The 22,282-nt window shown below is 47.6% G+C and overlaps 1 protein-coding gene and 1 long non-coding RNA gene across 5 annotated transcripts in view; one reads left to right on the top strand and one right to left on the bottom strand.

The window, feature by feature from the left end:
- Positions 1-22,282, top strand: part of PBX3 (PBX homeobox 3) — a 181,917-nt gene that overhangs the window by 148,045 nt on the left and 11,590 nt on the right. For 2 of the 4 annotated variants that reach the window (XM_058159064.1, XM_058159061.1), the window contains 5 exons: positions 4,416-4,657; positions 9,660-9,850; positions 10,945-11,080; positions 19,272-19,437; positions 20,912-21,024. In XM_058159064.1, the coding sequence (XP_058015047.1) occupies positions 4,416-4,657; positions 9,660-9,850; positions 10,945-11,080; positions 19,272-19,437; positions 20,912-21,024 (848 nt within the window). The remainder of the gene's footprint in view (positions 1-4,415; positions 4,658-9,659; positions 9,851-10,944; positions 11,081-19,271; positions 19,438-20,911; positions 21,025-22,282) is intronic. The other 2 variants (XM_058159062.1, XM_058159063.1) reach the window with 1 other exon arrangement.
- LOC131185963 (uncharacterized) lies at positions 6,551-21,491 on the bottom strand. The gene is made up of 3 exons (XR_009152278.1): positions 21,426-21,491; positions 8,969-9,052; positions 6,551-6,908 (listed from the first exon to the last, which is right to left on the bottom strand). It is a non-coding gene; the product is annotated as an uncharacterized LOC131185963 (long non-coding RNA).

Genomic DNA, 22,282 nt, shown 5'->3' with positions numbered 1-22,282 from the left:
TCGTGGCGAAACAAATGTTTGAGCCTCCGTTGTTGATGCGGTTTGTCGGGATCTTACCGGTACGGGAATAAACGGTGAGCGAGGCTCTGCGTAGACAGAAATCGGGAGCAAGCGAGCAGGTGCCTCACCTGCTGGGCCGCGCTCGAAAAGAGGATGTTAAAACCACTTCAACAGCGGAAAAAGAATGTGGATAGAAGATAATATTTGTAGCTGGGGGGGGGGTGTCCTGTGGTTTTTTTTGCAGATGTTTCATTACCAAACTGGGAAACACCCATCAGAAGGGAGGAGGAGGAGGAAGAGGAGGGGGTTTGTTTCCTTGAGGACCTTTCATTACCCAACTAGGTAACATCATCAGTGCTAGAAGGAAGCGGGATTTGCGGAGTGGAAGAGAAAGAGGAGGAGTAGTGGTAGGAAGACTGCTGCTAGTCAGTGTGACTTACTCCCTGTTTATTATTCAGTTTATTATGCAAACTAGGTAACGTCTTCAGTGCTCGTGTGATCTGCTCCCTGTTTATATTCAGTAGCTCACCCAGCATCCAATGTTCAGATAAGCAGGGATTAACGCCAGACAAACAATCAAGCAGAAAACAATACCCTAAGCAAGGAACCACCCACACCTCCGGCAACAGTGACAGGGCAAGTGACTTTATATAAACAGGGAACAACCCCACTCCCTTCCAGCACCTACGAGGTTACCTACTTCGTTTGTCTAGTGTTAATCCCTGCTTATCTGAATTTAGGGTCTGGGTGCTGGTTGCAGGGTGAACAATTGAACATAAACAGGGAGCAGATCACACTAGCACTGTTACTAGTTTGGTAACGAAACGCCTGCGAGAAAACAGCCAAGCTCAGAACTACCATGTATAAACAGGGAGCAAGCCACCCTCACTAGCGCTGATGATGTTATCTAGTTGGGTAATGAAACGTCTTCAAGAAAACCACCCGGTTCAGGGAGCACCGAAGACCCCCACACACACATGGAAGGTGGGGTTGAAAGCAACATCCCCAAAGACCTCCTTTCCTCCCTTCCTTTCTTCCTTCCTTCCTCCCTCCTCTCTCCCTCCCTCTGCCTTCCACCCTTCCGAGGTCAGTAAAACGAGGACCCAGATGGTTGGGGAGCAATATGCTCTACTCCGTAAACCGCTTAAGAGAGGGCTGTAAAGCTCTGTGAAGTGGTATATAAGTCTAAGGGCTATTGCTCTCCCTCCCTCCCTTCCTCCCTCCCTCCCTCCCTCCCTCCCTCCCTCCATTCCTTCTTTCCTTTTTCCCTCCTTTCCTCTCTCCTTTCCTCCCTCCCTCCCTTCCTTCCTTCCTTCCTCCCCCCTCTCTCCCTCCCTCCGCCTTCCACCCTTCCGAGGTCAGTAAAACGAGGACCCAGATGGTTGGGGAGCAATATGCTCTACTCCGTAAACCGCTTAAAGAGGGCTGTAAAGCTCTGTGAAGTGGTATATAAGTCTAAGGGCTATTGCTCTCCCTCCCTCCCTCCCTCCCTCCCTCCATTCCTTCTTTCCTTTTTCCCTCCTTTCCTCTCTCCTTTCCTCCCTCCCTCCCTCCCTTCCTTCCTTCCTTCCTCCCTCCTCTCTCCCTCCCACCGCCTTCCACCCTTCCGAGGTCAGTAAAACGAGGACCCAGATGGTTGGGGAGCAATATGCTCTACTCCGTAAACCGCTTAAAGAGGGCTGTAAAGCTCTGTGAAGTGGTATATAAGTCTAAGGGCTATTGCTCTCCCTCCCTCCCTTCCTCCCTCCCTCCATTCCTTCTTTCCTTTTTCCCTCCTTTCCTCTCTCCTTTCCTCCCTCCCTCCCTTCCTTCCTTCCTTCCTCCCTCCTCTCTCCCTCCCACCGCCTTCCACCCTTCCAAGGTCAGTAAAACGAGGACCCAGATGGTTGGGGAGCAATATGCTCTACTCCGTAAACCGCTTAAGAGAGGGCTGTAAAAGCACTGCGAAGCGGTGTGTAAGTCTAAGGGCTATTGCTGCTATTGCGATGGTGGATGCTGAAAAAGTCGGTTATTCCCAGCATGGCGCTTGTATTTGGTTCATTACGGACACCCATTGATGCCAGAAAAGGAGGTATCAACACATAAAGTCTGGGAACAGTGGGGGTGGGTGGGTGGGCAGGGGGTCGTCTCCCCACCCAGGGAATCGGCCAGGACGATTTTGAAAGCCTTCCGAAAGAGGTTAATGACAGCGGGTCTTATTTTGGGAAGGAAGGTTGCCGTCCAGCGAGGCCTTAACCGTTTTTCCTCCCCCCCTCCTCCTTACATCGGTAATTATAATCTCCACGTTGTTGTGTTTTGCGGGTGTGGAGAACATCTTGGCAGCCCGCCCACCTCAACCCGATTAAACGTACAAATTGTCAGCCTTGATCTGCGGCGTTCAGATGGGACTGCTGACAAGGCATAACTCGGGGAGCTTCTCTTGGGCAGCCAAAGCTTTTCATTTTTTGGGGGGGGTGGGGGGAAGAGAGAGAGAGAGAGAAAGAGAGAGGAACCGGGAAGGGGAGGGGGGTTGTACGCTAATAAACAGATGCTCCTGCCACCAAACCATATGTTTAGAGCCCTGAAATTCTGGGTTTGTGCAGGGGCAAAGCAGTTGTGGAGCACAGGTAGAGGAATTACCTGTGATGGAACAACTCCTCCCCAAAAAAAGGAGAGAGTTTTTTTACTTAGCCCCCAAGATTGAGGAATTTCCTTGGATATTCAGGTCTTGCGTTCCCCTCTGAAATAGAAAGAATTCCTGCCTTTTCACAATATCGGCAGATTCTATAGTAGCGCTTCCCAAATTTCCCACCCCCCCTTCATCTTCCAAAACTGCTTGTTGTAAAGCCTTATAGAACGTCTCTCGCCTTTGCAATACAAAATGTGTTTATATATATATATATGTTTTCTGAGGTTTTTGCGGGTGTTTGTATGTAGGTCTTTGGTTATTCGGGTTTTCTCCCACGTAAAATTGGAAATGTCTTGGCGACGTTTCGACGAAGTCTCATTCGTCATCTTCAGGCTTCAGCTTCGTGCTTCTAGGAGCAATGTGTGATCGCAGCTGTTTCTTCCTTTTTATATATATGTATATGTATATGTATATGTATGTATGCAGGTTTTGGTATGTTCGGGTCTTTTCCCGTGTAAGATTGAATCTTACACGGGAAAAGACCCGAACATACCAAAACCTGCATTTATATACCCATGAAAACCTACAATAAAAACAAAATCTGGGTTAATTTTTTCTACGAGTTGATTAAAATAGTAGTTTGTTAACCAAGGGTTTTGAAACTCTGACCTCGTCTCTCCCCCCATTACTATTGTTCTTCCTGTTTACTATTTTGTCGTTAATATACCGTGTTTCCCCGAAAATAAGACCCTGTCTTATATGTTTTTGAACCCTGAAATAAGCGCTTGGCCTTATTGCCATGTGCTCAAAAGCCCGATTGGGGCTTATTATCAGGAGATGTCTTATTTTGGGGGAAACAGGGTAGTACATTGAGGATAGGTTAATAATTTGCCAATAGGTTTACTAGTTTGAAAATCTGGGAGGGGGCTGTTTTGCAAGGGGTGGGAAACTAATATTGTACTAATGTATTCATCAGTATTCAGTATTAAGTATTCAGTATTAATCAGGAAGGGGCATAATAGGTGTATATGTGGTTTTCATTTTAATCCACTTTTTTCAACATCTTGTCGTTTTTTTTTCTTTCCTGGTTGTTATTCTTGGAGTTTTGTATTTTAACTTTTTTGGAATGAAATTTAAAAAAATAGAATTAGACAAAAAATGAAATCGGGGCGTGAAACTTGGCTTTAGGACACAATATGTAGCCTACCAGATGTTGCCCTACAACTTCCAGCTGTACGGCCAAGAACAAAGCATGCCGGGTGATGTAGTCCAGAAACATCTTGAGGATGCTGTGTTTAGCATCCATGCTTTAAGATGAGTTAATCCAGCTGTTGGCCACTTGGCCATCTGGAATAAATGTAGACACAGAAACGAAAAGCTCTAATGCTAAATATTCTTTGGAGAAGACCCCGATGTTGGGAAGGATTGAAGGCAGAAGGAGATGGCAGAGGATGAGATGGTTAGGTGGTGTCATTGACGCCGTGAACATGAGTTTGGGTCAACTTCAGGGAGATAAGGAGGACAGAGAGACCTGACGTACTGTGGTCCATGGGGTTGCGAAGGGTCAGACACCACTTAGCAATTGAACCACAACAACGCCAAAACTTTGTTTATCCCACAGCTTAGTGGTGATTTCTTGAAGGCCAATCCCCACCAGCTAGAAGGTTGCAGATGTTCCCACGAAGGATGTTCTACAGAACAGCAACACCTTCTGGTTTAGACGATTCAAGAACTGGCGGGATGAATACAGGTGTGGACATTTCGTGCGCAGCTAACGGAGATCTCCTTTTTCTTTCCTTCTCCCAAGGTCTCAGCATCCGAGGAGCGCAAGAGGAAGACCCCCCAGATCCTCAGCTCATGAGGTTGGACAATATGCTTCTCGCGGAAGGAGTCTCGGGTCCTGAGAAAGGCGGTGGATCAGCGGCGGCAGCGGCGGCGGCGGCAGCTTCAGGCGGAACTTCAGATAATTCTATTGAACACTCAGATTACCGAGCCAAATTGACGCAGATTAGACAGATCTACCACACCGAGCTGGAGAAATATGAGCAGGTTAGAACTTGAAGGTTCGCCACTTGGTTACATTGGTGGTGGTTCTCTTGTTTGAAGTCAGCCTCCAAAAAACCAAGAAAGACACATTGAGATTCTTTTAGCAGTTCCCAGCGTATAGACAGAATCTTGCCGGGCTATAGCAAGCTACTCGCATCGTTAAATATATACTCTGAGAACTTCTAGAGAGAACCCATCTTGGCCATCTTTTGCCCAACCAAACTATCTAAACGTTGCTGTCTCTTGATCTGGGAGCCCCTCCCTCTTGGGAATCCAGACTACATTCCACCACATTTGTGAAGCTCCAGAAGGCAGCCAGTGGGGAACTGTATAAATTCACGCCATTCTAATTTTTTTTTTTTTTTAAATGGCATGTAAATTCACTCTGTAATTCAGATGTGTTAAGGTTGATGTTAATCCTCACCTGGAAGGATGGATTAAAGAGAGGCAGAAACTTGAGGTCTCTGGCAGAGATGGGAAGATGTGGCCAATAATAATAATAATAATAAAAAATTGTAGGTCCTTGGGAAAGACTCAGTAAGTGGACAAAATGCCAGATCCAGCCTAAACATCTGGCTGAGTGGGCGACGAACCATAATACCCCCATGAGGCATTCACAAAAGCCCCATCAGTCAATTGCAAACGGCAGCTTGACTTGAAACATCTTACATCCTGTGACGATACCTTGAACGCCGTCCAGCGTCCACGCCTGCCTATCCCAGGTCCTTGGGAAGGACTCGATAGGTGGACAGAAACGCCCAACCCAGCCGAAATATCTGGCTGAATCCCTGATGAGCCATAAGAAGAAGAATACTTGGGACACCGTGTGGCATTGACACAAATCCCCATCGGTCAATTGCCAAAGGCAGCTTCACAACTCGGAATAGCTTACATCCCGCCATCTAGACAACGGCGTTTGCCTATCCCGGGTCCTTGGGGAAATAGGCGGATTAGATGTTATTTATTTATTTTTCTGAACATCCGCGTGACCGACCATAATACCACCTTCCCGGAGCCCTACGAATCATGCCTCGTGCGTGACCTACATAACGGGCAGACAAGGAAACATTCCCTGACCTTTTAAAGATATCTGGGTCAGCTGCAATTCTATCCCCCCAAGAAGGAAGCCTGGCTGATGCGTCTTTGCGTCTTTTCTCTTGCCACGGCTTCCTTTGAACCCAGGAGCCAAAGGCCTGGCGCTGTCTTTATTGCGGCTCTCAGCCCTCCCCCCACCTCCTCCCCAAGCCTCTGCCCCCTGCCTGGAGTTTGATTTTGACATTGGGGAATGGCGGGGGTGGGGGTGGGGGTGGGAAGGAACGAAGCAGATCTTTCAGGAAAATGTGTTGCCACCACTTCCCAGCGCCAGGAGAAAAAAAAAAACCCTTCATAATTTACAGCCGCTATAATAGAGATGACATATTGAAAGCTATCTTCTATAATTACATTGAAATACACTTTTTTTTTTTTTTTTTTTTTTGGTGCTCTGGGCAAAAAGTATTTGTAAGCATCTCGAAACTCTCAGGATAACTGGGGAGCTGCAAAACACCCGGCTGCCCTCTTTCTGAAAGGTTGTTGTTTTTTGAGGAGGGGGGAGCAAAGAAGGGGACCCCCCCCACCCAAACTAGAAGGAGTGGGAGGGGAAGGGAGGGTTGTTATTTATTTATTTTTCCACGGCAGAAGGGGAAAAAAATATAAAATAAAACAAGAGACTGGACCCAACGGGCAATTTATCACGCTAAAACTGCAGCGGGGAAATAGTTATCCTGTGGCTTCCGGCTGCCTTAAAGCATCATAGGGCCGTCTCCGGTTTTAGGTAAACCCGCTGTCCATTTCTGCTTGTTTTCTGTGCATCCTTGCAAATAATTCTCGGGGTACAATCCCGCAGCGGGTGGCATTTTTATCCTAACTGTAACCCTGCCGCAAAGAAGAGGGAGTCAAGCTATCCTCCAAAGCACCTGAAGGCAGGACAAAGAGCAACGGGTGGAAACTGATCAAGGCGAGAAGCAACTTGGAATTAAGGAGAAATTTCCTGACAGCGAGGACAATGAATCCGTGGGAAAACTTGCCTGCAGAAGTTGTGGATGCTCCAACATTGGAGGATTCCAAGAAGTGACTTGACAACCATTTGTCTGCGATGGGATAGGTTTCCTGCTTGAGCAGGGGGTTGGATTAGAAGACCTCCAAGGTCCCTTCCATTATTCTGTTATTCCTGACAGTGGGAACAGTAAACCAGTGGAACTACTTGTCTCCATCACTGCAGTTTTTTAAGAAAAGATTGGACAGTCACTTGTCTGAAGTGTTATAGGGTTTCCTGCTTGAGCAGGGGGTTTATTTATTTATTTATTTATTTATTTATTTATTTATTTATTTATTCGATTTTTATACCGCCCTTCTCCCGAAGGACTCAGGGCGGTGTACAGCCAAATAAAAAGCGCAATATATAAATTAAAACAAGACTAAAACAAACATATTACAAAATGGCCAAAAATTTAAAAAAATTAAAACATTTAAAATAGTTTAAAAACCCTAAAAATATAAATAACCCCAGATTAAAATTTAATTAGGCCAGTCCCGCTTGAATAAATAGGTGCGTTTTCAGCTCACGGCGAAGAGTCCGAAGATCAGGCACTTGACGTAAACCAGGGGGAAGTTCATTCCAAAGCGTAGGAGCTGCCACAGAGAAGGTCCTGCCCCTGGGGGCCGCCAGCCAACATTGTCTGGCGGACGGCACCCTGAGGAGACCCTCTCTGTGTGAGCGTACGGGTCGGCGGGGGCATAGGGTAACAGCAGGCGGTCCCGTAAGTACCCAGGCCCTAAGCCATGGAGCGCTTTAAAGGTGGTGACCAAAATCTTAAAGCGCACCCGAAAGACCACAGGAAGCCAGTGCAAACTGCGCAGGATTGGTGTTACATGGGAGCAACGGGTTGCTCCCACTATTACCCACGCAGCTGCATTCTGGACTAGCTGCAGCCTCCGGGTGCACTTCAAGGGCAGCCCCATGTAGAGAGCATTGCAATAATCCAAACAGACTAGAAGACCTTCAAGGTCCCTTCCAACTCTGTTATTCTGTGTCTTGGGGGCCTGAGGCTGCTTGGGAGTGGGGAGGTTCCAGCCAAATCTTTCTAGGGTATTGTCTCTGGGATGACACAGGAATTTAAAAGTCCCTTTGATTGCTTCCAAGGGGAAAAAAGGCCTTGGTTTTAGTGTTAAGATTTCCCCTCGTTTTTTTTAATTATCTAAATGCAAATACTTAACGAATTTTACTTAGAGTAATGAGCTAAGTGCACACTCCATAAATGAGCCGTTCGGATTAATCGCGGATGAAGGGACAGCTGTAGAGGCGAGCTTTTTGAAACCCAGCAGAAAGCAAGACGGGGGGGCCCTGCTGCCAAACTGCTCATCAAGAGTTGCACCCGTCCAGGTCGTCCTCGACTTATGACCACGGTCGAGCCCGGCGTTTCTGTCGCTAAGCGAGACATTTGTCGAGCATGCTGGTTTTGGGGTTATTTTAGCGGCCAGGGTTCCAAGTAATACGCCCCTAACAAACGGAAAACTCCGAGGCAGGTAGATTCCTCAAGGAATAATTTTATCAGATATGTCATATTGGCACAAGCTGGTGGAAAACCGACTCTGAATGTCCCCGCTGTTTTCACCCAATTAAAAAGTGAAAGTTTTTTTTCCCCCATTCCCCATTGGACCCTTGTGGTCCAATCAGGGTGCCATTCCAATTTTCCTGATAACTTCACTCGTCCTCTCTCCGGCCACCTCTGGAAATGTCCTTGTTTCCCAAGAGAAAGTATTTTGTTTCGGCTACAAACCCCCAGCTATCTCTATTCCCCCACTCCCTATCCATCTGCTCCAGCGTGGCAACGCTGAAGCTCCAAGATTTTATTTATTTATTTATTTATTTAATCGCATTTTTATACCGCCCTATCTCCTGGGGGACTCAGGGCGGTTTACAGCCTAATAAAAACATACATATAAATACAAAATAAAACACCAATTAAAAAACTTACTAAATAAGGCCGAATATTAAAAAATTGCGATAAAAATAATAAAACCCCGTTAAAACCAAATTTAAAATTTAAAATTCTAGTCCAGTCCTGCGCAAATAAATAGATGTGTCTTAAGCTCGTGGCGATGGCTTCGGTCAGGTCGACATTAGCAGGACCTGTGAAGTAGAACACTGTGTGACGCCAATACAGGTAACAGATTAACGGAAGGGACCTAGTAGGTCATCTAGTCCAACCCCCAGCTCAAGCAGGAACCCATGGAAAAGCAGAGAGGTGGAGTGGGTGTGGGGGAGGGATATACCTTTAGATGGGTTCATCCTTAGTCACAACTCCCGGCAACTGAAGAGGGAGAAATAGGTGGAGGGCTTCTTCCACAGAGAGGTTCCTTCAAAAAAAAAAGGATGTTAAAGAAGCTACTACCATCAGCTCTACGGTGTGAACTCACTGAATATAGAATAAAAGAATTGGAAGGGGTCTTGCAGGGCATCTAGACTAACCCCCTGCCCAAGCAGGAAACCCTACACCATTTCTGACAGATGGCAGCCCAGTCTCTACTTGAAAGCTTCCAATGATGAAGCTGCCACAACTTCTGAAGGCAACTTCTGTCCCATCCGTTGATTGTTCTCACCGTCAAGAAATTTCTCCTTATTTCCAGGTTGAATCTCTCTCCTTGATCAGTTTCCATCCATTGTTCCTTGTCTGGCCTTCCGGTGCTTTAGAAAATAGCTTGACCCCCTTCCTCTCTGTGGCAGCCCCTCAAATATTGGAAGACTGCTATCCTGTCTCCCCTGGTTCTTCTCTTCACTAGACTAGCCAAGCCCGGTTCCTGCAACTGTTCCTCGTATGTTTTAGTCTCCAGTCCCCTCATCGTGGTCGACTGCAGATCGTTGGAGGACCTCCGTTGTGTTTTCTGAACTTGGAGCAAACATGTTGTGGGTTTGCCCGAAGCATCCCTCCTCATTCTCTCCTCTTCCCTCCCCCCCACCTTGCAGGCGTGCAATGAATTCACTACCCACGTGATGAATCTCCTGCGAGAGCAGAGCCGAACGCGGCCCATTTCCCCCAAAGAGATCGAGAGAATGGTTGGGATCATCCATCGGAAGTTCAGCTCCATCCAGATGCAGCTCAAGCAAAGCACCTGTGAAGCGGTTATGATCTTGAGATCCCGGTTCCTTGATGCCAGGTGGGTAGATCCGGCAGATCTCTTGGAGGGGGTGGGGAAGCTGTGGTGGTAGATCAGGAAGGATTGTTTTTGCTAGCTGTTCGCAAGCAAAGCGAAGTTTGAGGAGCTCAGTTGTTCTACCATCATGGCAACCTTGTTTCCAGAGGTGGCTTTCAGCAGGTTCTGACCAGTTCTGGAGAACCGGTAGCGGAAATTTTGAGTAGTTTGGAGAACCGCTAGTAAAAATTCTGACTGGCCCCGCCCCCCCATCTATTCTCTGCCTCCCGAGTCCCAGCTGATGGGGAGGGAATGGGGATTTTGCAGTATCCTTTCCCCAGATTGGGGAGGGAATGGAGATTTTACAGTATCCTTCCCCTGCCACGCCCACCAAGCAATGCCACGCCCACCAAGCCATACCCATAGAACTGGTAGTAAAAAAATTTTTGAAACCCACCACTGCTTGTTTTCCAAGGCCTGCTTCAACCTCGCTTTCCGAAGGTCCACTTCCCAGGTCAATTCCCCCAGTGCTTCTAGAAGAAAGCTCTCCAAACTTGGCAATTTTTAAGACTTGTGTGGACTTCAACTCCCAAAATTCCCCAGCCAGCAGGAAAGAGCCTTAGTTTCAGTAGCCACTCCAAACCTTCCTGTTAAAATTGCCCACTGGTTGGTTGGTTGGTTGGGTGGGTTTTTTTAATCTTTTTTTAAAAATTTAAATGTAAATACTTTTTCTTTTATGTTTTTCTTTTCCTTTTATGTGCAATGAGAGCATATGCACCAAAACAAATTCTTTGTGTGTCCAATCACACTTGGCCAATAAATTCTATTCTTCTTCTTCTTCTTAACCATTTTTACTTAAAATTGGCTGGCTGAGGAATTCTGAGAGTTGAAGTCTATATGTCTTAAAGTTGTCAAGTTTGGAGATCCCTGGTCCAGGAGATGATGTCATTGTCTCACCTGTCGGATTTCTCTCTCTCTCTCTCTCTCTCTCTCTCTCCTCCTCCTCCTCCTTCCTTCCTTCCTTCCTTCCTCTCCCTCTCCCCCTCTGCCTTTTTCCCTCCCCCTTTTCTTCTTCCCCTCTTTCCCCCTCCCTCTCCCCTCCTCTGCTCTGCTCTTAGGCGAAAAAGGCGCAACTTCAGTAAACAAGCCACAGAAATCCTGAATGAGTATTTTTACTCGCACCTCAGCAATCCCTACCCCAGCGAAGAAGCCAAAGAAGAGCTGGCAAAGAAATGCAGCATCACAGTATCGCAGGTAAAACCTGACTCCTTCGTGTGTGTGTGTGTTTGGTGTGTGTGTGTGAGAAAGAGAGAGAGAGAAGACGTTGGGCAATATGTAGGTTTCCCTTTGTGGGAACCGTTGTCGTTTCTGAAATTAAAACTGACCCTTCCAATGTTGTCCTACTCCTTATTGCAGTATTGTACCCCTTTCTCCTCTTGGCTAACGGGATGAGCAGCGGAGAGTTTCTGTCGTGTCCCACCCCCCACTCCGACGAACGAGTCAAGGAAGTCCGTAACAAACTTGGCAACGAAGCCTCTGTAACTTGCCAAGTTCCTTCGAGGTTTATCAGGGCAGGCAGGAGTCCAAGTTGTGACTTCAGCGATGGGGTCCGGTATCAGCAAACTAGATAAGACTTTGCTTGACTCAAGGTTGGAATGCCAAAAGCAGATCCTTTATAGAGGCTGTGGGGTGTGGCTCCATGACTCAGCATTTATCCAGGCCTGCCCCTCCCTTCCTTCTGCTGGCGTCGCCTCTCAGATCTGGAAGCGAGGTCCACCCACCCTGAATTGTCTTCAGCTGGATCACCAAGCCACGCCCACAGAACTGGTAGTAAAAAAAAAAATGAATCCCACCACTGCTGCCACCAGCATTTTGAATATCCTCTGTTCTTTTTTCTTTTTTAATATAAATTTTATTGACTTTTAACCACCGTCACGCACAAGAGTTGAATGAAAATTGTTTTATCCTCTGTTCTTTTCTCGGCCGTCGTTTTCTTGCCCGTGGACCCTTCATAACTTCACTCAGAGTTGGACCCGTGAGGTTTCCGGTTGTCGGTGCCTAGGGATGAAAAATCCCGGACCCTTTGGTCCAACTCGGCGGTGGGGGCGTAGCCGTCTCTCGGACAAGCTTAGCGGTTCCGGGATGGGTCGCTTCCCATCTTCGTGCTGCCGAAACGGTGCCTTCGTTCTCGTTCCTTCTGACTGATGGGGGGGGGGGAACATGCCCAGAGACCGGCTAATTAGAATTTAAAAGCCAGCCTCACATATGATATGATTGGCCTTTGTAAAGGAGGCCTACTCATGTGGATCACCTAATTATGTGCTAGGAAGGAAGGAATTCTCTATGGCCTACTTGAACCCTGTCCAGCTTTGTTCCTTTGCGGCTAGAGAAAAAGCAAGCAGGAGAAAAAATAGAATAGAATAGAATAGAATAGAATAGAATAGAATAGAATAGAATAGAATAGAATAGAATAGAATTTTATTGGCCAAGTGTGATTGGACACACAAGGAATTTGTCTTGGGTGCATATGCTCTCAGTGTACATAAAAGAAAAGATACATTCATCAAGGTACAACATTTACAACACAAATGCGGGTTTTCCGGCGACTTCTTCCCTTCTTCCTCTTAACGGTCACGGAAATTTCAACACGGCGGAAGAAGAAAAACCCAGAAGGGGGATCCTCAGTGCTCCACCAAGATCAGAATCTTATTTGCAATGTGAGCAGGCAGATTCCCTCCTTGGAGAACTGGCGGCCAAAATAGAGTCTTATCTTTCTTGCTCGTTTTTTTTTTTTTGTCTCCGATTTTGATATTCCTGCCGGCTTAGTGATTTTCTTCCGCTCCTGCTCACATCTGCTACGGAAGTACTGCACCTCTGCAGGGAGAAGGTCTATGCTACTCGTTGACCGAGATTATTAGTTAGTGAACTGGACACCTCCAAAATGAATTGAGAGAGAGAGAGAGAGAGAGAGAGAGAGAGAGAGAGACAGACAGACAGACAGACAGACAGACAGACAGACAGACAGACAGACAGACAGACAGATAGATAGATAGATGGTGGGTTTCAATTTTTTTTACTACCGGTTCTGTGGGTGTGGCTTGGTGGGTGTGGCAGGGGAAGGATACTGCAAAATCTCTATTCCCATCCCACTCCAGGGGAAGGATACTGCAAAATCTCCATTCCCATCCCACTCCAGGGGAACGATACTGCAAAATCTCCATTCCCATCCCACTCCAGGGGAAGGATACTGTAAAATCTCCATTCTCTCCCGATCAGCTGGGACTTGGGAGGCAGAGAATAGATGGAGGCGAGGCCAGTCAGAATTTTTACTATCAAATAAAGAAATAAAGGGAGAAATATATATGTATAATTATTTGGAAGGCAGCTTGTTATGGTACACTTTGAGATAGATAGATAGATAGATAGATAGATAGATAGATAGATAGATAGATAGATAGATAGATAGATAGAGATAGAGATATATAGATATAGATATATAGGTTTTGGTATGCATACATATACCAGTGAAAACCTACGAAAACAAATATATATATATATATGTATGTATGTGTGTATGTGTATGTGTATATATATATAAAGTGTTTTTCTGTCGAAGCGCCTGGTCTGCCTCAATATAGGAGGGAGTCTACTGCTTCCCTTTCGCTTTTCAACTTCAATCCAGGAGCCCTCAGGCAGTCGCTTTCACGACAAACTATTTTGTACCCAGATTTGTGTTTTGCTGATAAAGAAATAATATATCTATTTCAAGCTATTTAGTTCTCATCAGCTAGCAGTGCCCTTACTTACCCAAGTTCGAATCCAATAAGAGTATGGCTAGCTGATGAGAACTAAATAGCTTGAAATAAATCTATACTAGTCTCCCTTTGTTTCTTTATCAGCAAAACACAAATTTGATACAATATATATATATACATATATATTGTACCTGATATATATACTGTACTTGATATATATATATATATCCTGCCCATCCAAGATCAAACAAGAAGGCTTTGGCGTCCTTCTCCCCAAAGTTGCGCGTCTTTTCGATGTAACAATAATTTATTGCCTTTTTGAAAATTTAGCATTGCAATTAACGTGATGAATCAGTGCGAGGGTATTGTTTTGAAATGTAATACACAGTTAAGCCCAATTAATTAATTGGCTTTCAGCGACTGGGAGCAGAGTGATGTCGGCTGGGCTTTGGAATGCGCAGATAGTTTGTTTAAATGAAAAATGGGGCACCACATAGATGTATCTATTCATCCTCCCCCCCCTTACCCCGTTTCTCCCCCCCTCCGCCAAAAATAAAACTTCTAACACGCATGAAGAAGACGAACGGTTGGTCATTGCCGAGAAAACCAAGACAGCCCAGCATGCTTTGCCAATGATGGAATCAGGTGCTGGTTTGAGTTTCTTCCGCCTCTTGCCTGAAGAGGCAGCAGCAGGGGTGGGCTGCTGGGGGTTCGCAGGGGTTCGGGAGAATCTCTAGCTAAGATTCTATGCAGTTCGGAGAACCGCCAAATCCCATTCCTGGCTGGCCCCGCCCATCCCGCCCCTCCCAGGAGTCCCCACGCGGCCCGTTTTGGATGCAGGTAAGTGCAGGGCGCACACAGAGGCTCAGGAAGGGCAAGAAACGGGCGTACCGGAAGTTCAGGCCCATTTCCGGCTTCCGGAGCCTGCTGAAGCCGTTTTTGCCCTCCCGGAAGCTCAAAGAAAGCCTCCGGAGCCCGGAGAGGGCAAAAACGCAGGTGGGAGGGGGGCTCGCTGTGGTGCAGGAGGTCGACTAGGCCACGCCCACCATGGCCACTCTCACCCAGCAACCGGGCAGAGAACCCCTTGCTGAAAATTTTTGAAGCCCACCCCTGGGCAGCAGGTCCTACATCTGGCTGGAGAAGACGTCCAGGGGACCTGAGCTGTAGGAAAGCTGCTGGCCTTGGCCCTCAGCACCAGCTCCTCTTCATAGGGAAAGGGGTCCAGCGTGGTGGCGGCGGCGGCGGGGGGTGTTTCCAGGAACTCTTCCCTCCCCCCCTTTTTTGCAAATCCCGTTTCTGGAGAGCGATGCCTTCTCCGATGGGTCTGAGCAGCGCCTCCGTCAAGGAGCGGCGCTTGATTCGATTTGGACCCTCTTTATTGACCTCTGCAAGCCACGGCCCAGGCCTCTGATGTTTTGCATGACTTCATATTTCTTGGAAAGGGAAGACAGGAGCCATCTGCGACTCTTCCGCTCGCGATGGCAATTCGGTTAAGCCTTGGTGTTGCTTAATGGCGGCTCTTTGTCATCAAAGGACACCCAGGGTCCTGGAAAAACGTTTGCAAAGGACAAGAAACCCCCCCCTCTCCTCCCCGCCCCGAAGTGAGGTTGCCATGCAAAAGGAAGACACGTTTAAAGGAGAAGGGAAGGCCCGTTCTTTGTTTCCGGGAGGTTTCAAAAGACCGTCTTGTGAAATTTAGGGGGCAGTTTTAGCTCTGATGTTTTATTCGGAGGGCTTCGCAGCTGCCGTCTGGCGTTGCTCCACACGCAGGTATCCCGACGTCCAAAATTCATAAAGATTTGATTTGTTTTGCTTTTCAAGAGAAAAACCAGTAGCTTGGTGGTATTTATTTTTTTTTAAAAGTGCTCTCTCAAATCCTTTTGCTTTCAGCCAACGCCTGGGTGTTGTCGGAGGCAGTTCAGAAGAAGAAGGAACTATAGGATGGGGTTAACCTTGGCTTTGATGACAATTGACTCACCTAAATTGCACACTGTGTGTTGTTGTTGTTTTGTCATCCCCCCCCCCACACTTCTCGTGCACAGCAGAAAGGTGTCTGATCTCGAATCTTGTCAGCTGCCTTCTGAGTTTAGTTGAGGGAATAAGGCTTGTTTAGAAGGAGACGGCTGGGATTAAAAACAGTAGCCAGTATGGATGTTTTGGATTTATTTCATTGTATTGTTTTGTAATGTATTGCATTGCATTGCATTGCATTGCATTTATTTTATTTTATTTTATTTTTTATTTGAATTTATATCCCGCCCTTCTCCGAAGACTCAGGGCGGTTTACACAGTGTTAAGCAATAGTCTTCATCCATTTGTATATTATATACAAAGTCAACTTTTATTGCCCCCAACAATCTGGGTCCTCATTTTACCTACCTTATAAAGGATGGAAGGCTGAGTCAACCTTGGGCCTGGTGGGACTTGAACCTGCAGTAATTGCAAGCAGCTCTGTTAATAACAGACAGACTTAGTCTGCTGTGCCACCAGAGGCCCTATTTTATTTTATTTTATTTTATTTTATTTTATTTTATTATTTTATTTTATTTTATTTTATTTTATTTTATTTTATTTTATTATTTTATTTTATTTTATTTTATTTTATTATTATTTTGCTATAGTTTTATTTTATTATTATTTCTATTTTATTTTTTAACTGGGAGGAGGCCAAGCCTTGATTTTGATATTCCTGGGGGTTGCGTTGCGCAGGTTAAACATAATGTACGATCCGCTGTGCCTTTCATTGCTTCCAATTAAACTTTGCTTGTTAGTTTAACCTCTAGGTAATCCCATCAAACAATGGATAGCAAAGACAACACTGCCCACAGTAGCTATGGAAGAGTGGCCATTAATTTTAATTGCCTTGATATTAAAGATTAAGAACTAGGGGGACTGGAAGGGTGGAAACGATCTGGATGTCGAGCGAATCTGCCTTCCCTCGGCTGCGGGGATATTAAATTTTTTTTTTTACTGTGAATTAAACAAGCCTTTATTAGTGGCGGCCATTGCTGGATTGGTCCGGAGGTGTGCATAAACGCCCCGATTTCTTATATATCCGCAGACAATCTGCTTGACGTATAGAGATTCTGCAATTATGAAACTGTTAATAAAAGCCATAATTGGATTGTCCGTAGTAATTATTTGCCCGGCTTTCATTAATGCTTTATTGCTTCCTGACTGACAAGGTAATATTAAGTGCAATATATGTAATACTTCAGCGGGCCGTCCTGGGAATTCGGCGGGCCGAAGGAGGCACCTTTGCTTATTGCCTTCGAAGCTCGGAGGGTTTTCATTAATTTAGGGCAGAGGCAAGGCCAGGATGATGGTAGCAAGGGTTTTCCCACTTGCTTTTAAGACGATGAGGGGGCTCTGTGGTTGCCTTTGTTTCGGTTGCAGCAATTTGATGGCCTGGTCAAGGGAGCGGCTTTCCAAGCCGAACTCTTTCAGATCTACAGACGATTCATAAGAACGGTCCGCGTAGTCTCCTGTGTAGAAACCTCTTCGTGCCTCTTTCTCAACTCTTGTTTCGGAGGCCCTTTCCGTCCTGCTCAAGAAAAGCTTCAGGATAGCGATAGCCCATAGACTTAGATACCGCTGTGTAGTGCTTTGCAGTCCTCTCTAAGCGGTTTGCAAGAGCCAGCAACTTGCTCCCCCTCCCCCCAACAATCTGGGCTCTCATTTGACCGGCCTCGGAAAGGATGGAAGGCCGAGTCCACCGTGAGCCGGTGAAAATCGAACTGCTGGCAGTGGGCGGAATTAGCCTGCAATACTGCATTCTAACCACTGTGGTTTTTCCTGTTGTCCAGGGAAGTCTAGGAATGTTCCCACGGGGTTGGATGCTCTTTTCTCAACTCTTTCTTTGAAGGCTCCTTTGGTTCTGACCTAGGCTTCCTGAGAACGGAAAAAGCACGCGATTAGTCAATCATTATTGATGCCTGAATAAGGGTTGGTGGGTTGTTGTCGTTTTTTTCTTTTCCCCCTTTCGTTGTTTGCAAACAGATCGAGCGCAGGTCTATTTGCAGGTTGGTTTTTACTTAAAGTGACCAGATTTCAGCGATGGCAAAGCGGGACACCATTGACCGGGGGGGGGGTGAGGGGGGCTGCCCATGCGCACTGAGTCTTGCTACCTGCCTGAAGGAGGAGGAGGAGCGGCTGCTGCTTCTCCGCTCTTCCAGGCAGGCTCGGCTCTCCTCTCGGCTCTTCCAGGCAGGCTTGGCTCTCCTCGGCTCTCCTCTCGGCTCTTCTCTTCCTCTCGGGTGAAGTCAAGCGGCGTCTCTCCTCCCTCTCGCGCCCCCTTCTCCGCCACTCCCCCTTCTCCGCCTCCTCCTCTTGCATTGCCGCCTCCCAGTTTCAGAATGGGAGTGAAACAAAAAAAAAATCGGGACTTTTTGGAATTGCCGCGGGCCGCGGGACAAATTATTAAAAAGCGGGACTGTCCCGCCAAAAGCAGGACGTCTGGTCACTATATTTTTACTAGTTGTTTCTGTGCTTTTCTGGAAGCTGGGGCGGGGAGGAAAAATTCAGGGATCGGGGAGGAATTCTGGGCCCGATTATCTGCAGGGAAGACCTAAGAGGCCTCTGTTTCATAGGTGGTCCCCAAATCCACTTCTATCAAAAAGGCAGGTAGTCCTCGGTCTATGGCCACAGTTGAGCCCACCGTTCCTGTCGCTAAGCGGAAACCTTCGTTAAGGGAGTGTTGTTGCCCCCTTCTACGACCTTTCCGGCCGCAGTTGTTAAGCAAATCATTTAGCAGCAGAGTTGTTGAGCGAATCCGGCTTTCCCGTCGACGCGGCTCGACAGAGGGCGGAAGCAGAACCTGCTTTTGACTTCCGATGGATGAATGTTTTGAAGCATTCGAGGTGTGGTTTTTGGTGCTTTGTGTAGGGGTGGGAGGGGAGAGGGCGACTTTAAAAAATAAATAAATTGTTGGGCATGCTAGCCCGACATTCAGAAAAATATGAAAAGGAAAGCAGTAGGTTGGGCATTAAATCCAGGCATGGTACATGAAGCTGTCTGGTCGTCCACTGGGAGTATCTCTCCAGTTGGAGCCAGGATATGACCCTTCAGATGCCCTCAAATGTTGAGCAAATCATACTCAACCCAGTATTCGCTTTCTTTTCCTTTTCTCTCTTCCCTTTCCTTCCCTTCCCTTCCCTTCCCTCTCCTCCCCTCCCCTTCCCCTTTCATCTGTTCTTTCCTTCCCTTTCTTTCTTCTTTCCTTTTCCTTCCCTCCTTCCTTCCCTTCCTTTCCCTTTCCTTCCCTTCTCTTTCCTTTCCTTCCCTGCCCTGCCCTTCCCTCTCCTCTCCTCCCCTCCCCTCCCTCTTTCATCCTTCCCTTTCCCTTTCATCTGTTCTTTCCTTTCCTTCCTTTCTCCTTGTCTCTCCTCCCCTCCCCTTCCTCTTTCATCTGTTCTTTCCTTCCCTTCTTTTCCCCTTTCATCTGTTCTTCCTTTCTCCTTTCCTTCCCTTCCCTTCCCTCTCCTCTCATCTCCTCCCCTCCCACTTTCATCCTTCCCTTTCCCTTTCATCTGTTCTTCGCTTCCCTTCCTTTCCCTTCCGTTCCCCTTTCATCTTTTCTTCCCTTCCCCTTCCTTCCTTCTTTCCTTCCCTCCCTCCCTTCCCTTCTTCTCTCTTTTACTCTCACTCTCTCCCTCCCCCTTACCCCCCCCTCCCACCATCTCCCCTTCCAGGTATCCAACTGGTTTGGCAACAAGAGAATCAGGTACAAGAAAAACATCGGGAAGTTTCAAGAGGAAGCCAACCTCTACGCTGCGAAAACCGCCGTGACGGCGGCCCACGCCGTAGCCGCTGCTGTCCAAAACAACCAGACCAGCTCGCCCACCACACCGAACTCTGGTGAGTCTCTGTCTTTCTTTTGAAATGGCCCTGGGAGGAGGGGGGAGGGGGAAGAGAAAGACAGATCCGGAAGGCAGGAAAAGAAAGGGAGGCTGCTGCCCTTCTCCATAGGCCACTTGGAGTCAAGCCAGGGATGTCCTCAGTCAATGAGAGCCTCCAAGTGCTAAGAATTTTTTTATTTTATTTGCATTTATATCCCGCCCTTCTCCGAAGACTCAGGGCGGCTTACCCTACGTCAAGCAATAGTCTTCATCCATTTGTATATTATATACAAAGTCAACTTATTGCCCCCAACAATCTGGGTCCTCATTTTACCTACCTTATAAAGGATGGAAGGCTGAGTCAACCTTGGGCCTGGTGGGGCTTGAACTTGCAGTAATTGCAAGCAGCTGCTGTTAATAACAGACTGTCTTACCAGCCTGAGCCACCAGAGGCCCTGGTTGGTGAGAGGTTCACCCAACGGAGGGGTGCGTCCTCCGATGGGACCTTCTTCACCAATGGCCCGACTGGAACACTTGTCCTCTACAGCCAGGATGATGCTGTCGTTCCCCTCTCTCAGGAAACCCACAAACCCAGTGAAACAGCCACCAGGACCAACGTATTTTTTTTTCCCCCTGCCCTTCCACCCGCCATGGTCTCCGGGAGTTTGAAGCCCAGAGAATGGGACTATTCTGACCCAGCTCCCCAAAACCTCTGAAGTGAACACAAAAGATTCCTTTAATTAGGAGCGCCAGCAGCCCCGGCTAAAATGTTTCTCTCTCACCGCAGGCTAACAAATCCGTCTCGGCAGGGCGATGAATAGTTGTCTGCCACACCTATTCATCTCCGCCCCCCCGCTTTTTATCCGCTGAGCTAGGGCGGGGCTTCGCTAGCAGCGGTGGCTCTTCCGTCCCAAGGACCGGCCCATAGATTTCCACTGTTCTCCTCTCCTCTGCGCATCCACGCATCAGGCATTGGACCCAGCTGTTCCTCCTCCTCCTCATCAGCCACCTCCAGACCTGGGGGCTGTTGACTCTCCATCTGAGGGCCCAAGCTCCGCCTGTGTTTCTCTCTCTCTCTGCCAGCTCCATTCCCTCTTCCCCCACAGAGCTCTCAGGTTGCCTTGATGGTGAACCTGACTCCCACGCCGCATCCTCCTCCTCCTCCTCCTCCTCCTCCTCCTCCTCCTCCTCCTCCTCTTCTGATTCAACAGGCCACAACAGGGACATCTGCTTCTCCCTTTTCTATGCCATCCCGGAGCTCCCCGACGGCCCTCCATAGCTCGAGCAGTTCCTCCTAGTTCTTCAACCCAGCCACTTTTTTTTTTTTTTGGCTTCCTCCGTTGGCTCCTCTCCTCTTCCTATGCGTTTCCCCCACCCTCTCCCCCACCCCTGTGCCTTTCAGAAGTTTCCAGGGAGGGGGGGTCTGCACGCCCGCGTTCTTTGCTGCCCTTGCCTCTCGTTGATTCAGCTCCGCTAACTCTTTCGTTTTCCAGGTACTTCCGGTTCTTTTAACCTTCCTAATTCTGGGGACATGTTCATGAACATGCAGAATCTGAATGGGGAGACTTACCAGGGGTCTCAAGTTGGAGCCAATGTGCAATCACAGGTAGGAGACAACAAACAAACAAAAAAACAAAAAACAAAAACCCGACGCCCCGCTAAATTAGGGCGTAGGTAGCAGGGTCTGGTTTGGGCTTGATTTAAAAACAAACAAACAAAAAATGAATCGAAAGCAAATATAGGGGGGAAGAGAACGAAGGAACAATCCAACAATCCAAATTTCACCTTCCAACTTCGGGGTTTTTGGAGAAGAAAAAAAAGGAAATTTCCAACCGGTTCACACCTCCACGCACAATTCGGCAAAGCCTCTGGTCTTTGGCATATGGCCAAAGCGGACATTTGATCTTTTGGAGCACCGGATTTATTGTCCTGGTCAAAAGCTGGATGCCTTCTCCCCCCACCCCCCCCACATTCTTCCCCCACCTCCCATTTGAAAGTTTTACAAACTTTGTGAATGCAGTTCGGCTCTGGCTTGGCCTGGTGGCCCCGGGTTGGGCGCGCGGTGTGTTTGGGTGTGGATCCGAAGGCTGTTGTTGATCTGGTTTGGGTGTGGCTTTGCTCTCTTGCTGCTGTTGTGTTGGTGTGTGGTTTTCGTTCCAGCAAAGCGTAGCTGTTTTCCCTATAAATCTCCTCCTCCACCTCCTCGTCCTCTTCCTCTTCTTCCTCTTCTTTCTCTTCCTCCTCTTCCCCTTCCCCATCTCTTCTTCTTTTTCCTCTTCCTCCTCCTCTACTTCTTTCTCCTCCTCCTCCTCTTCTTCCTCTTCTTCCTCTTTCTCTTCCTCCTCTTCCTCCTTTTCCCCTTCCCCTCCTCCTTCTCCTCCTCCTCTCCTCCTCTTCTCCTCCTCCTCTTCCTCCTTTTCCCCTTCCCCCTCCTCCTCCTCCTCCTCTTCTTCTTCCCATTCCAATTCCTCTTCCTCCTCTTCTCCTTCCCCTTCCTCCTCTTCTTCCTCTTTTTTCACTTTCTCTTCCTCTTCCTCCTCCTCTTCTTCTTTCTCTTCCTCTTCTTCCCCTTCCCCCATCATCCTCCTCCTTCTTCCTCTGCCCCTTTCCCCCTCCCCCTCTTCTTCTTTCTCTTTCTCTTTCTCCTCCTCCTCTTCTTTCTCTTCCTCCTCTTCCCCTCCCCACCCCACTCCTCCTCCTCCTCCTCCCTGTTCTTTTCGACTTACACTCACCCGGACTGCGGATGTGTCAAAACCGACACACTGTGTGCAAACTCAGTCTCATCAACAACTTGGCTAGGCAAACGCTGATCGGCTGGAGCGGTTTGTTAAGTGGAAACCAAAAAAAAACAAAACAAAACTGGG

Source organism: Ahaetulla prasina, chromosome 16, assembly GCF_028640845.1.
Source record: "Ahaetulla prasina isolate Xishuangbanna chromosome 16, ASM2864084v1, whole genome shotgun sequence".
NCBI classification, from domain to species: Eukaryota; Metazoa; Chordata; class Lepidosauria; order Squamata; family Colubridae; genus Ahaetulla; species Ahaetulla prasina.
This window is presented reverse-complemented; position numbering and strand designations above follow the sequence as displayed.